The 15,987-nt window shown below is 40.0% G+C and overlaps 1 protein-coding gene across 1 annotated transcript in view; it reads right to left on the reverse strand.

Moving 5' to 3' along the window:
- The window catches only part of LOC102843543 (solute carrier family 22 member 9-like), a 56,235-nt gene that overhangs the window by 19,464 nt on the left and 20,784 nt on the right, over positions 1 to 15,987 (reverse strand). The window contains exons 5-6 of the mRNA XM_006903113.1: positions 12,717 to 12,840; positions 3,776 to 3,891 (exon numbers count right to left, since the gene is read on the reverse strand). Of these exons, the coding sequence (XP_006903175.1) occupies positions 3,776 to 3,891; positions 12,717 to 12,840 (240 nt within the window). The remainder of the gene's footprint in view (positions 1 to 3,775; positions 3,892 to 12,716; positions 12,841 to 15,987) is intronic.

Consider the following 15,987-nt stretch of genomic DNA (forward strand, 5'->3'; position numbering starts at 1 on the left):
AACAACAACAACAACAACAATCATGATGTTGCCTATTGGTCAAGTGGTAAGGTATTTTGCCTTCTAGATGGTGAAATGTCAACCAGACTATATTATTTTAATAATAAGACTGTATTGTTTTGTCTTCTGCAGTAAGTACTATATGTCTTCTTCACTTTCTGCAAGCAAGGTTGTGCTATCTAATAATGCAGATTGTTGATGAGTGTTTTTCCAATCCTGATGCCGCATTCTTTAGAGAGTCCACCTTCTTGAATGATTTGTTCAGCATACAGACTGAATAGGTGTGGAGAAAGGGTACAGCCCTGACACACATCTTTCCTGAATGTAAGCCATTCTTGTTTGAAAATTGCTTTTTGGTCAAATACAGATTTTGCATGTTGTTGTTGTTGTTAAGTGCCGTCGAGTCATAGGTGACTCATAGCGACCCTATGAAGGAGAGTCCTCAACACTTGTGTGACTTTCACCCTCTCTCCAGGTTCATAGGGTTTCCGGAGGCAAGCTATTACGGAAGTGGATGCCACTCCTGCTTCCAAGCTTGTTTTAATTGGGGAGCTGCCCCAAACACTGTCCACCATGGGTAACCATTATCACATTTGACACATCAGTGTCACAGTGTTCAGCTTCACAGCAGCCACAAGTTACCGCTGTACAGCAAATGGACACACCAGGGCTATATGACCTAGAAGAATGTTTGAACAAAAACAATAAAAGACAGGCCTGAGACTGATTTTACATGAGTGTAAGTAAATGTTCTGGAATTTCCATTTTTCTCAATACTATCTATAATTTTTTTATGAGTCAGACAGTCAAATGCCTTCGCTTAGCTAATTAATCTAAAGTAAGCAGTTTTCTATTCTCTTCTGCTTTTAGCCATGATCCATTTAACAATATAAGCAATTATATCTCCTGTTTCACAATCTTTCTGAATCAGCTAAAACATCAAGAAAACAAAGATTCTCACTACTGGTCCAATTGACAGCATCATGATAGACGGCAAAGAGATTGAGATTGTTAACAGTTTTCATTTGCTTGGTTCCACAATCAACACTCTTGGTAACAGCAGCCAGGAAATAAAAATATGAATTGCGTAGGGAACGTCTGATGTCAGGGACATCTTCAGAGTGCTGAAGAGAAATGATGGCCGTCTGAAGATGAAGGTACACCTGATCCAGGCCATGGTCTTTGCAATACTAACTATGTGCCCAAAAGCTGAACCATGACTAGGGATGATAAAAGGAGAACTGATGCATTTGAGCTGCAGTGCTGAAGAAGAGTATTGAATATACCAAGGACTGCTAGGAGAACAAACGGATTCACACACGAGAGGGTGAAACCAGGCTGCTCCTTAGAGGCAAGGGTTCTTAAACTCTGTCTGACATAACTTGTACATGTTGCAAGGAGAGACCTGCCCTTGGAGAGGGAAATTAAGCTTGGGAAGGTAGAGGAACAGCACAAGAGAGGAAGATCCTGGATGAGATGGACTCAGTGACTGGGGTAATGTGGGTAGGTGTGTCAGAGACAATAAGATTGGCTCAGGATAGAGCAAGATTCAGAGCTGATGTACACAGGGTCACTATGAGTTGCAGGCAACTCAATGGCATATAACAATAACAAAAACAACAATACAAATTACTTAGATCCACAATCAAAACCCACGGTACCAGCAATTGGGAGATCAGGAGACTTACTGCATTAGACAAGTCCAGTGCAGGGACCTCTCCAAAGTACTGAGAATTAATGATGTCAGTTTGAAGATTCAGGTGCTCTTGATTCAAGCCATGGTATTTTCCTTCACTTGTTATGCATCTGAGAGCTAGCTAATGAATAAGGATGACAAAAGAAGAGTTGATACCTTTATGCTGTGATGTTAGGGAAGAGTACTGAATATCTCATGGACTACCAAAAGAACAAACAGCTATGTCTTGGGAAAAGTGCAGCCAGAATGCTCGTTGGAGGCAAGGATGCAGACACTTTGTCTTACACACTTTGGGCACTTTAGTAGGTGAGGCTATTTCTTGCAAAGGGATAAGGCTGGAACAGTGGTGGGTCGGTGTAAGAGAAGAAGACCCTCAAAGAGATGGATTGACATAGTGACTGCAGTAATGGACTCAATTGTGTTAGAAATGATGATGATGGCACAGGATAGGACAGATTTAAGATCTGATGAGTCAAAGTCTGCTGTTAGGGACCTCTCCAAAGTACTTAAGAGCAATGGTGTCACTCTGGAGACTAAGGTGCGTCTGATACAGGCTATGGTCTTTGCAATCACTTGTTATGCATCAGAGAGTTGGACAATGACTAAGGAGGATAGAAGGAGAATTGATGCCTTTGAGCTGTGGTGCTGGAGAAGAGTTTTGAATGTACCATGGACTGCCAAAAAAACCCCCAAACAGATTCATCCTGGAGAGGGTTAAACCAGGCTGCTCCTTGGAGGCAAGGATTCTGGGGCTTCGTCTGACATACTTTGGATTTGTTGTAAGGAGGGACAGGTCCTTGGAGAGGGACATCATGCTTGGGAGGGTGGAGGGCCGGCACAAGAGGGGAAGACTCTCTATGAGGTGGATTGATTCAGTGACTGGAGTAATCTGGATGGGTGTGTCAGCGGCAGTGAGATCGGCACAGGATAGAGCAGGGTTTAGGTCTGTTGTATATAGGGTCGCTATGAGTCGCAAGCGACTCGATGGCACGTAACAACAACAACAATAAGAAGTCATATTGGACTCGACAGCACCTAAAAACAATAACAACAGTATGAATTTCTGGCAGTTCCCTGCCAATTTACTGTTCCAATCATTTTCAAATAATCTTCAAGATTTTCCTTGCATATGATACCAGTGATATTATTTGACAATTTCCACACTCAGTTGGAGTATGTTTTTTTTTATGTTATACTAGTTTACATACAAAGTTCATAAAATTAGTATACATTATTTTTCACACTGGCTCTTTCCCCTTTCGTTTACCTATCCCTCCCTCCATTCATCAAATTGCATGACACTAAGATAAAGTCCCCCTCCCTGTCCCCATTGTATCCTCATACTCATTCTATAATAATGGTCTATTCTATAATATATTCTATAATAATGACATATCACAAAGAATTAATCTCTAAACTTTCTGGAAGACACAAGGAGGCTGTAAATTGCCCTGAAGGAAATGATTAATCTTTCACTCTCAGAGTCGTTGGTGGATTCAAAACATCAGAGAGGAGCAGCCTTTGGGGTTAGTTGCACAACTCCCTGGAGACTTGCTACCAAGCTCCCTAACCAAGTATACATATGCCTTAAAGGCAGTGATTCTGTCCGTGGATATAAACCAAACAGAAAATATTCCACCAAAAGGTATGTGCATGATAGAGTGGAGTGGACCTGGGGGAGGGATTGTAAAACAATGAAAGAATTTTTCTTTTACTTTTCCAAGAGGGTAGTGTACAGGGGGAAGGGTTGGGAGGGGAGAAAAGTGCAACAATGAATAAATGGAAATCCAAAGTCTCTGTAAATGTTCATTGAAATTAATAATAAATTTAAAACAAAAAGAGTAATGCAACTAACAAGCTGGTATAGGACACACATGAGGGAAATGAAGGGGGAGGGAAGGAGGGGTTAATCTGTATGTATATTAATCTGTAATCCATATGAGTGAATGAAAAACTCAATTTATTTGTCACGTTCCATTCAAATCACAATAAAAAATGTTGAAATAAAAATGATTTTGTTACAGTTATATTTGCCACAATTGGAAAGAAAAAAGATCAGTCTCACCACTTGGTGCTTACCTCACAAAGGCCAAGTAGCAGACCCTTGCACGCAGTTTGGGTGACCGAAATATTTCAAAAACTGGTGTTTTGTTCTGGGCTCCATCCAACTCTTGCTGCATGATGGATTTCACAAACTATAGCAACAAACACATATGAGATTTCAGTCAAGTTCCAGGCGCAGAGGTAAACACTATGTAATGAGATAGACCTGTTTCCTTACCTGAGTAAGAAAACACAATGTCTAAAGAGGAGAAAACCAGAGATAGGGGTGCAGGGCCATGAGTGTCTTTCTAAAAGGGTCAGAGGGAGTAAGAATAGCACAGCCCCAGAGCAGAAGGCAGATAAAGAGCCTGTAGCCCAGCCCCATGATACTTCTAGAGCCACATGAATAGCAAGAGGTTTGTTTTTGTTGCTGACTCACAGACTCACAGTTATGGTACTGAGAATGAGGTTTATTTGGGAAGTAAGTTGGCGAGTAGAGGAAACAAAGTATATCACCCAATACAAGTCCAGGTAGTAGCCCAAGTTTCAAGGGAAAATTCTTCAATTGGTCCAGGCTTCGATTTCAGGTCACCAGCCAAATCCAAATCATCCAGCAAGGTTTTTTCAGAGCTCCCTCTTCAAACATCCAGCTGGAACAGCAAAAATCTTTAACTGTGACCAGCACACATGCAAGTAGCCTCAGGTCACACCTTGCCACAGTTCCCCCACAGCAATACCACAGTCTCTCCTCCACCACCACAAGAGTCTTGCTCCAGTCTCCCTCAAGTCTTGTTGCCTCAAGTCTTGCTGCTCAGGGTGGTTAGCACTCTTTTCCTTGTCCTAGTCCCACAGCTGTTGATGATTTGCAAGACTTTGCTGATTTGCAACACCATGTGTATGCAGTTAAGGTAGCTGGAGACCAGAGGGGACTGATTGTAATGGGGGGAGGCACCAATTTTTAGGCTAATACCACACACAGATCTTAAATAATCCCATGTAAAGTAGGTTTGCCCCCCCTTTTAATATATGGGAGCTTTTGATGCATAAGCTTTCTTTTTAGAAAGAATCAGTCTTTTAAAGAAGTTCCACTTAAAAGATCGAATATGGATCTCTTCCAGTTTGTTTTTTAAAAAGCAGTTTGACTGCATCTATGAACAGAATTGTTGGAGAAGCTATGAGCGGTCAAAACCAGGCCAGGTGCTCACTATGGAACAGATCATCAACAACTCATGTGTAAGTTCAAATGAAACTTGAAAAATGAAGAAAGGTCCACAAAAACCTTGAGTTCATCCTACTTGAATTAAGACATTATTTCCAGAATAGACTTGAGGCATTAAGCACTAATGATCGAAGAAAAAAATGAGTCATGGGATGACATAAAAGATATTATTTGTGAAGAGGGCAAAGGTCATTAAAAGACAAAAGAGGAAGAAAAAACCAAAATAGGTACCAAAAAAGACTCTGAAAATTGTGCCAGAGTGTCAAGAAGCCAAAATAAAGGAATGAATTGGTGAAGTAAAAGAGATGAATAGAATATTTCAAAGGAGCACCTCAAGAAGGCATAGAGCTAAAGTTGGAAAATCGAAAGGGAAGAACTTGCTCAGCATTTCTAAAGTTGAAAGAACTTAAAAAACACATTTAATCCTTGAGTTGCAATGCTGAGATGCTATGAGAAAAATCTTGATCCAGGAAGCATCAGAAGAAGACAGAAGGAATACACGGAATCACTGTATGAAAAAGAGTTGTTTGACACTGAAAAATTTCAGGAAATACCATATGATCAAGAGTGAATGGTAATGAAGGAAGAAATTCAAGCTGTGCTGAAGGCATTGGCAAAAAAATAAGGTCACAGGAATTGATAGAATACCAACTGACATATTTCAACTAACAACAAATGCTGCCCTGGACATACTCACCAGTCCATGCCAGGAAATTTGGGCTACTGACTAGAAAGTATCTATATTTATTCCCATTTCCAAGAAGGGCCATCTAACAGAATGTGGAAGTTATTGAGCAATATCATTAATGTCACATACAGACAAAATACTGCTGGAAACAAGATAGAACAGTACACGGAGAGAGAACTGACAGAAGTTCAAGCAGGGTTTAGAAGAGGCTGTGACGCCAGGGCTATCATTGCTGATGTTGGGTTTACTGAAAGCAGAGGATACCAGGAGAATGTCTATTTGTATTTTATCAACTATGCAAAGACATTTGACTGTGTGGATCATAACTAACTATGGCTAACATTGAGAAGAATGGGAATCCCAGAACAGTTTATTGTGCATATACAATACTTAGACCTAGATCAGGAAGCTGTTGTCCGAACAGAACAAAGGAAAATTACACAGGTTAAAATTTGGAAAGGTATCATCAGGGTTGTATCCTTTCTCCATGCCTTTTCCATCTGTATGTTGATTAAATAATTTGAGAAGCTAGACTCTATGCCGATGAATGTGGCATCAGGATTGAAGGAAGACTCATCAACAACCTGCATTATGCAGAGGACATGACCTTGCGAGCCGTAGGTCAGAAGGACGTGAAATTCTTGTTGCAGAAGACCAAATACTACAGCCATCAGTATGGACTGCATCTTAACACTAAGAAAACAAAAATCCTCACCACAGTACCAACAAGCAACATCATGATAGATGGAGAAAAGCTTGAAATTGTCAGTGAACAAAGTAAGAAATCTTACTTAGATTCACAATCAACACACTTGGTACCAGCAGTCAGGAGATCTGGAGATGTGGTGCTTTGGGAAAGTCCTATGACATGGACCCTTCTAAATTACTGAGGAACAACTAAGGTGCACCTAATTTAAGCCATAATCTTTTCAATCACTTGTTACGCGTCTGAGAACTGGATGATGAATAAGGATGGCAGAAAAAGAATTGATGCCTTTGAGTGGTGGGTTTGGAGAAGAACACAGAATATCCCATGGATTACAAACAAAACAAGTCTTGGAGAAGGTACAGTCAGTTTTGCTCCTTGTTGGCAAAGATGACAAAGTTTCATCTCACGTCCTTTGGGCATGATGTTAAGAAAGGGTATTTCTTGGAGGACATCATACTTGGAAAGGTGGAGGACCAGTGAATGAGAGGAAGATCCTTAACCAGATGGATTGACACGGTGACTGCAGCAGTGGGGGCAAGCATGTCAGAGGATGTCGCAAGATAGGACTGGGTTCAGATCTGCTGTTCATAGAGCTGCTATAAGTCACCCTCAATTAGAAGGCACCTAGCAACAATGGCTAGTCTTTGGCCAGGCAGTTGTCTTCCAAATTTCTTAGCACAGCCTAGTGAGCACTTCTACAGCTGCACCTGTTTGTTGTAATTTGGTATTTTGTCAATGAATCTTGGCTGTATGCTTGATAAATTTCATCCCATACAAGTTCGTAGAAATCCTAAATTTCTTCTATGGCTTTGGTTATAGAGGAGTATATTTGAATAATAGTTGTATTAACAGGCCTTTCTTGTATATATATGGACAGTTCTTATCACAGCAAAGAACTTAGGATAGATCTTGAAATGGTCTCTTTGACTGACTATGAATGCATTATCATTCTTCAGTTTTTTTATTCCTAGCAGGGTAGATCATATGATTGTCTGATTCCAAGTGGCCACGCCAGTCCATCTCATGTCACTAATGCCTAGAATGTCAATCTTTATACATTCCATTTTATTTTCAACAACTTCCAATTCTCCTAGATTTGTATTTTATGTATTTCATAAACCAATTATTAATGATGGGTTGCAGAGGTTTCTCTTCGTTTTAAGTGTTTTCCACTCAAAGGGCTCTACCCTTATTATTATCGTCGATCATTCTAATTCCGGTCTCATTTCTATCACTAAGTCCTTAATTTCTGACTACCAGTCCTTATTTGAATTCCTCTATTGTTCACAGAGTTTTCAAAGGCTGCTTATTTCAGAAGTGGATGGCTAGTTCTTCTTAGTCTATCTTAACCTGGAAGTTCCACTGAAATATGTCCATTATGAGTGACCCAATTGGTATTGAAATACAGGTGGCACAGCTTTCAGTATCACAGCAGCCAGTTAGTTACTCACTCCAGTACAGCAATTGACAGATGAGTGCTGTATTCATAAAAGCAAACTATGACAAAGCAAGATATACGTACACAAACTATAAAGTAAACAGTACCGTGCAAGGCACTTCCCCAGCACAGCAAACTGTACCCCTACTAGCAAACTATGAAAACAAGCAAGTGAGCAGATATCAAGCAAACTCTTGATATCAGATATAAATCATATTGAATAGGTATGGAGAAAGGAAAAACCTTGATGCATATCTTTCTGGATTTTAAACCACACAATGTTCCCTTGTTCTCATAGAACAGCTGCTTGTTTTCTGTAGAGGTTTTGCATGAGCACAGTTATGTGTTCTGGGATTCCCATTTCCCCCAATAATTTGTTATGATTCACACAGTCAATTGTCTCTGCATAGTCAGTTAAGAACACAAGTAAATCTCTTGCATGCATTCTTTGTTTTCAGTCAAGATCCATCAAACTGCACCATTGATAACCTTCATTCCACCAAATCAAATTGGAATCCAGTTTGAATTTCTAGAAGTTTTCTGTGGATGTACTGTTCCAGTCATTTTTAAAGGATCATCAGCAAGATTATACTTGTATTTGCTAGTAATGATATATTCAGTAATTTTCACACTCTTGTGGATCACCTCTGATGAGGATGGCAACAAATGTGGATCTCTTTCCATATTGATCAATTGCTGAGGTAGCTGTCTTCTAAATTTCTTGTTATAAACTAGTTGCAGGCTGCTTCTGTTTGTTGAATCACCTCAATTGGTTCAAATTGTGTATAAATCTCTCCTTTGCTTTTAAAATTGTGGTGGTCTGACGCCACAGCCTTTTTGTCACTGACTTCTTTTACGTCAGGAGTGCTGGTGGCTTAGTCTGTAGAAAGCTGCATTGCTGAACCAAAGGCTCCAGTCTTTTAATGGTTTAAATCTGAATAAGAAAAGTGGTCGTCTCCTCTCATATGATTTATAGCTTCAGAAACCCAGTGGAGTGTTGGCTATAGTTGATCCTGATGCAACAATGAATAAACGAGAGAATAATTAATATACAGGCTGTGTAGGGAGCTTTAGTGGCCTAGTAAGAAGTAGTTGCCCTGTCAACCCAAAGGCACATGCTTCCAATCCCCTACTCACTCTGGGGCGGCCTGGGTTCCACTCAGGGCAGAGTTCCACTCCAGGCCTGGGAGGGGTGGGCTCCTACCCCTGGGGGTGGGGGGCAGGTGGCATAGGTCAGCAGATGAATTGTGAGAAATTTTGTCCACTATCTCATTAAGTCTCCATAAGATTTCTTTAATTCTGCTCTTTTGTCCTTCCAAAGTGATATCTATTTCTGCTATCTTACCTTTAATATTCAGGATTTCAATTTTCTATTTTTGATTTCTTCTAATTTCCCATTTTTATTACATCGGTCTTAAAATTCTTTTATTTTTTCTGAATTTGTAGTAAACACTTAACTGTCATTTATTCTAATTGCTTATCAGAGAGTACTAATGACTTTTCTTCCTTTGAAAGACTTACTGCTTCTTTATTTTGATTGCTTTTTATACGATCTTATTCTGATATGTTGAGTGGTTTGATGTTATCTGTTGTCTCTGACAACTGGTAGTGTTTTTGTATTTTTTGGGTTTGGGGTATCTGGGTAAACTATACAAGTGTGTTGTGTGGGTTGGTAGTTCGTGCTTTACCACCTGTCTTCTGCCGAATCTGAGCCCTCTCTATAACTTTAAATATTATTTACACTCTGAATGATCATGACTGAAAAGCTCAAATCTCTAGTGTGCTTTCTTAAAATTTGACATTATAGACTCTATTAAATTATGTCTCTTATTGTTGTGTACATGGAGTCAGAACTGACCCCTAGCTGACCCCTCCGGTGGATTTTCAGAGGCAGTTAATCACACAGGAGGAGATGGCCCATTTTTTTCTTGAGGAGCCTCGAACTGCAAGCCTTTGGGATTGCAGCACAGCTTCTTGCCGCTAGGCCACTAGAGCTCCCTTATGTCTCTTATCGCTAATTACAAAAAAATACTTACTGAACCAACAAATAAATAAACATGTATGTCAGTGCAAATCTTATATTCCTGCTCCCCCCAACATTACTGCTGGGACACTCATCCTTCCTTTTAGTTGTTATCTGAGTAGGACCTGAAGCATTTGCTGCAGAAGGTCAAGGACTGTAGTCTTCAATATGGATTGAAGCTCAACCTCAAGAAGACAAAGATTCTCACCACTGGGCCAATTGGCAGCACCATGATAGATGGAGAAGAGACTGAGGTTGTTAACAAGTACAGCTTGCTCGGCTCCACAATCAACACAATTGGTACCAACAGTCAGGAAATCAAAAGACGAATTGGCCTGGGAAATTCTGCTGTAAGAGACCTCTCTAGAGTACTGAAGTGCAACAATGTCAGCCTAGAGACTAAGGTGCACCTGATCCAGTCATTGGTCTTCACAATTCCTTGCTATGCATCAAGAGCTGGACAACAACTAAGGATTACAGAAGAAGAATTGATGCCTTTGAGTTGTGGTCCTGGAAAAGAGTCTTGAACATACCATGGACCACCAAGGAAACAAATAGGTCTGTCCTGGAGAGGGTGAAACCAAGTTTCTCTTTGGAGCCTAGGAGTTTGAAGCTTCATCTCACATACTTTGGTTACCTGGCCAGGAAGGACTGGTCCTTGGAGAAAGACATCATGCTTGGAAAGGTGGAGGGACAGTGCGGGAGAGAAAGACCCCGGATGAGATGGATTGATAAAGTAACTGGGATAATAGGGGTGGGTGTGTTGGAACCAGTGAGACTGGCTCAGGACAGGTAGGCCTGCTTTACCATATGCAGGTGGGTTCCCTGGCTGACTATATTTTCACACTACTTATTTAATAGAAACACAGACTTGGAAATTGTGCCACTGGTCCAGCTGGAATTAGCCCAGTAGGTGAATACGCTGATGCCTCAGTTCAAATTAGCAGCTAGATATACTTCGTCTTAAGCAAAGCAAATACTTGGATTTACAAAGGTATAAGCGGTTATTCAAAGGCATTACTATGAATATCTTCAGATACCAACTTCTCCTAGGATGTTTGCAGTTACTGCATTTCTACATACCTTTTTTGTTCTTTGGAGCAAGATGTCTTTCTACTGGTATCTCAGTGAATCAGTCTGTTTAAGCACTTAGCAGGGCTTCCACACGATTATTTCTTTTGCCCTAGCTGATCCTGTTATTTGCGGCTGTTGGCATGAAACAGCTAAGTATGGCTGTTAGTTTGAGTCAGTTCTTATGTTTGATTATAACTTGTAAAACAGTGATTCCCAATCTTTTTCAAGTTAAAAGACTCCTTACCACTGCTTACTTGATTTCATGAAACTGGTTTCTTTTTTTTTTCCTCCCTAAAGGAAAAAAGGCTTTATATTTATTTTTTTAATAAAATAAAACAAAAAGAAAAGTTCTGGTAATTCTTGAAAGAAAAAAAAAAACCAGTGAGACTGGCTCAGGACGGTGCAGGGTTCAGAGCCAATGGGGACACTATGGGTCGCAGTGAACTTGATGGCACATGAGGACAATAACAACATTATCTCCAAGAGGATTTAAAGGTTAGTGAAATTGCAAGAAACTGTTACTTTCCTCTTGTGATTCTATTATATACGTGTTGCTGCTGTTATATACCATTGAGTAGGACCCAACTCATAGCTGACCTTCCAGCAGGTTTTCAGAAGCAGCAAATGACACTGGAAAGTATTGCTCATCTTTTCCCCATGAAGCAGCTGGTGAAATCGAACCGTGTTCCTTTGGGCTGGTGGCACAACTCCTTACCACTAAGTCGCCAGAGCTCTCTATTACATATATGTTGTTGTTGTTGTGTACCGTTGAGTCAGAACAAACATGTAGCTGACCCTCCAGTGAATTTTCAGAGGCTGCAAATCACATGGAAGAGATTGCTCATTCTTCTTCTATGGAGCAACCAGTGGATTCAAACTGTATGCCTTTGGGATTGTAGCTCGGCCTCTTACCACTAAACCGCCAGAGCTTCCTATTACGTATATAGGTAATGTTGTGTTGTTATGTGCCATATTGTCATCTGCAACTTGTAGTGACCCTGTGTAAAATAGCTCTGAACCCTGCCCTAACCAGAGCCAGTCTCATTAACTCTGACACACCTAATCTCTTTACCCCAGTTACTGTGTCAATCCATCTCACCCAGGGTCTTCCTTTCTTGCACTTTCCTTCCACCCTTACAAGCATGATGACCTTCTCCAAGGAGTGGTCCCTTCTGGGCATGTGCCCAAAGTATGTGAAATGGAGCTTCAAAAATCTTAGGCTCCAAGGAGAAACTTGGTTTCACTCTCTCTAAGATAAACCTGTTTGTTCTCCTGGTATTCCACGGTATATTCAAGACTTTTCTCCAGCACCACAACTCAAGGGCATCAATTCTTCTGTCACCCTTAGTCATTGTCCAGCTCTCTGATGCATAGCAAGTGATTGTGAGGACCATGGCCTGAATCAGGCGCTCTTTAGTCTCTAGACTGACATCCTTGCTCTTTAACACTTTGGAGAGGTCCCTGACAGCAGACTTCCCCAATGCAATTCATCTTTTGATTTTCTGACTGCTGGTGCCAAGAGTGTTGATTGTGGAATGCTGATATAGGTAATAGCATCAGCAAATTATCCAAACTACTCAGAATACTTCAGATACCAGTGATTTGCAATATCTGTGTCCAATTCCTTGACAAAAGACAATATACAGTTTTCAGTGTCCCTGTTCCTGTGATAGTGACACTGATGGGGAACCAGGGCCAAGATCTATGAAAACACCATTCATAGAACTCTAACCGTGGCTCTATATTCACCTAAACACCCAGATTAATGTGACTGTCAAATCACATCTTCATTTCATCCCAGCATCCAGATTCCCTTTTCAGGTTACCGTTGCATTCAGGGTCTCATCAATATTCTTTTTTCCATTTATGTGGGCAGCTCTTTTCAGTAGCTTTAGGCCTTTGTCCACATTGTTAGTGACAACCAGCCATCGAGCAGACTCCATCAGCCACCTGGGCAAAGAAGAGGACACAGGTATAATGAAGTCTCTCATTTTTTTGCCATCTAACCTTTCATTTGCATACATTTCCCCTTTCTTCTAATAAAACACATGTTTGAGTTTCACCCTGGAGTAGATAGTGACAGTCTGATTCTACACAACAAAGTGTATGTGGTGTACGTTGGTAAAGCAAGTTGTGTGGTCAGAGTTAGATATTCCCTACATTTTACCTCCAGATAGAGTTATCAGAAAGCTCTTGCAACTGGATGGAATAATTTTTACAATCTTCCAAAGCCCTTAGAGGATGCCTTACAGAATTTGTAACTTAAATTCTACCACCTTTGTAGAAAAAAATATGAGCAAATATTTTAAAGAGAAGATCTCCAGATCTGCCACTAAGTACACTGTTGTCAGCGATAAAATAATACCCACATATATCCAAAGAGGATCTGTTACTATGACTATGAATCACATTTACAGACTAACTACTGAAGTCAAATATGAAGAAATTGAAAATGTCTAACAATCTCAGATCACTTAATTGTGCTCATGCAAAACACCTTCACTTCAAGCTGTTGCCTGAACAGAAAAAGAAAACATCACATGGTTTAAATTTGTTTGAAATTAAAAACATCTAAGAATAGATTTCATGTATTGAATGCTAATGATTGAAGACCAGATAAGATCTAGAATAACATCAAAGAATAACATCAAAGAAGAAAGCAAAAGATCATTACAAAAACAGGGGAGAAAGAAAAGATCCAAATTAATGTGAAAAGAGACTCTAAAAATTGCACTAAAATGTAAAGAGATCAAAGCAAAGGAAAGAAATGCTAACGTAAAAGAAGTGAACAGAATATTTCAAAGGGCAACTTGAGAAGACTATTATAATGAAATATGCAAAGGGTGTTAGAAAATCAAAAGGGAAGATAATGCTTGGCATTTCTTACGATGAAAGAACTGAAAAAAAAAACCCACTAAGCTGTAGTACTGAAAGACTGACATTGTAAAAAAAAAAAGGCACCATGAATTGATGGGATACCAATTAACATGTTTCAAAAACAGAGGCAATCCTAGATGTACACACAAATCTATGTCGAGAAATTTGGAAGACAGCTACTTGGCCAACTGTTGGAAGATCCATATTTGTTTCCATTCCAAAAAAAGGTGATACCACAAAATGTGGGAATTATACAACAGTATTATTAAGACTAGTTATACAAGTGTTCAGGTCTTTCATTCATAGGGCCGCTATGAGTCATCTATGACTTGACGGCACTTAACAACAACAACCAACAATGAGAGAGCTCAGTTGGCCTAGTGGACAGAAAGTGATGCTACCATGCCAAAGGTGGGTGATTTTAATCTGCGGCCCTCAGGTCTGGTTTTGTTTTTTGTCAAACATTCTTCTAAGTGGCATAGCACTTGTCTGTCCATTTGCTGTACAGAGGTAACTCGTGACTGCTGTGATGCTAAACACTGTGACACTGTGTGTCAAATGCGATAATGGATATCCATGGTGGACAGTGTTTGGTGGATCAGGAGTGGCATCCACTTCTGAAACAGCTTGCCTCCGGAAACCCTATGAACTTGGAGAAATGATGAAAGTTATACAAGTGTTCAGGTCTTTCATTCATAGGGGTGCTGTGAGTCATATATGACTTACAACACTTAACAACAACAACAGCATCATTAATACTACTTTCAAATACAATCTTGCTGATGATAACGGGGAAAACTGGATGGAATTTACAGAACCTCAACCTGAATTCAGAAGAAGTTGTGGCACCAGGGATGTCATTACTGGTATCAGACGGATATTGGCTAAAAAGCAGAGAATACCAGAAAGATGTTTACTAATGTTTTATCGACTATGAAAAATAATTTGACTATGTGTAACAATGAGAAGAGTGGGGATCCCAGAGCACTTGAATGTGCTCACACAAAACCTCTACTTAAATCATGAAGCTGTTGTCCAAATAGGACAAGGGAACATTGAGAAGTTAAAGTTAGGAATGGTCTGTGTCAGGGTTGGATCCATTCAATCTGATGCTGAGCAAATAATTCGAGAAGCTGAAGAAGAATGTGGCATCAGGCTTGGAGGAAGGCTGTTCAACAACCTGTGTTATGCAGATGGTGCAACTTTGCTTGCAGAAAGGAAAGAGGACTTGAAGCACTTGCTGCAGAAGACTAAGGACTGCCGCCTTCAAGATGGACTGTATCTCAACATGAAGAAAACAGAAATCCTCACCGTTTAACCAATAGGCATCATCATGATTGATGGAGGGGGGGGGAAAGAGCTGTTAATTCTTTTACTTGGATCCACAGTCAATACCTATAGTGACAGAAGTCAATAAATCAAAAGGTGTGCTGCATTGGGAAAAATCTGTTGTCAAGAACTTCTCAGAAATTCTAAAGACTAAAGATGTCAGGTTAAAGATCAATGTGTGCTTGACCCAAGCCATGGTCTTTTAATTTACTTCCTATACATCTGAAAGTTGGACAATGAGTAAGGATGACAAAAGAAAAATTGATACCTTTTGAGTTATGGTGTTGAAGAGCATTGAATATATCATGGACTGCTGATAAAACAGACACATCCCTCTATCTTGGAGAAAGCACTGATGAAGATTTCCTTAGAGGCAAGGATGCTGAAACTTTGTCTCACATACGTTGAGCATGTTGTCAGGAGGGACAAATCTTTGGAAAAAGACATCATGTTGGGAAAGGTGGAGGGTCAGAGGAAGAAAGCAAGCCCCTCAAAGAGATGGATTGACACAGTGACTGTAGAATGGATTTGCGCCTATCAGAGATTATGAGGATGATTCAGGTTAGGGTAAGGTTCAAATCTGTTGTTCTGAGAATCTCTCTAAGTTGTGGTTGACTTGATGGCACCTAACAATACCAACAACAGCAACATTTTTCCCCCAGCAACTTTTTTAGTCTGAAATTGAACATACAGCTAAGATGTGTTTATGTGACTGGAAAGTAAGAGTTGGAAGCAAAAAAGAAGAAATGATAGTCAGAAAATATATTCTTGATAATAGAAATACACAATTAGGATATACCTTTCACTTTTTCTATAAAATGCTGGTCTATCTGATACTTCTCTAAATCTGAACATTCAGATTAAGACAGACTAGGAAGAAGGATTGGCCAT

Source organism: Elephantulus edwardii, unplaced genomic scaffold, assembly GCF_000299155.1.
Source record: "Elephantulus edwardii isolate Elephantulus edwardi_28Jun2011 unplaced genomic scaffold, EleEdw1.0 scaffold00510, whole genome shotgun sequence".
NCBI classification, from domain to species: Eukaryota; Metazoa; Chordata; class Mammalia; order Macroscelidea; family Macroscelididae; genus Elephantulus; species Elephantulus edwardii.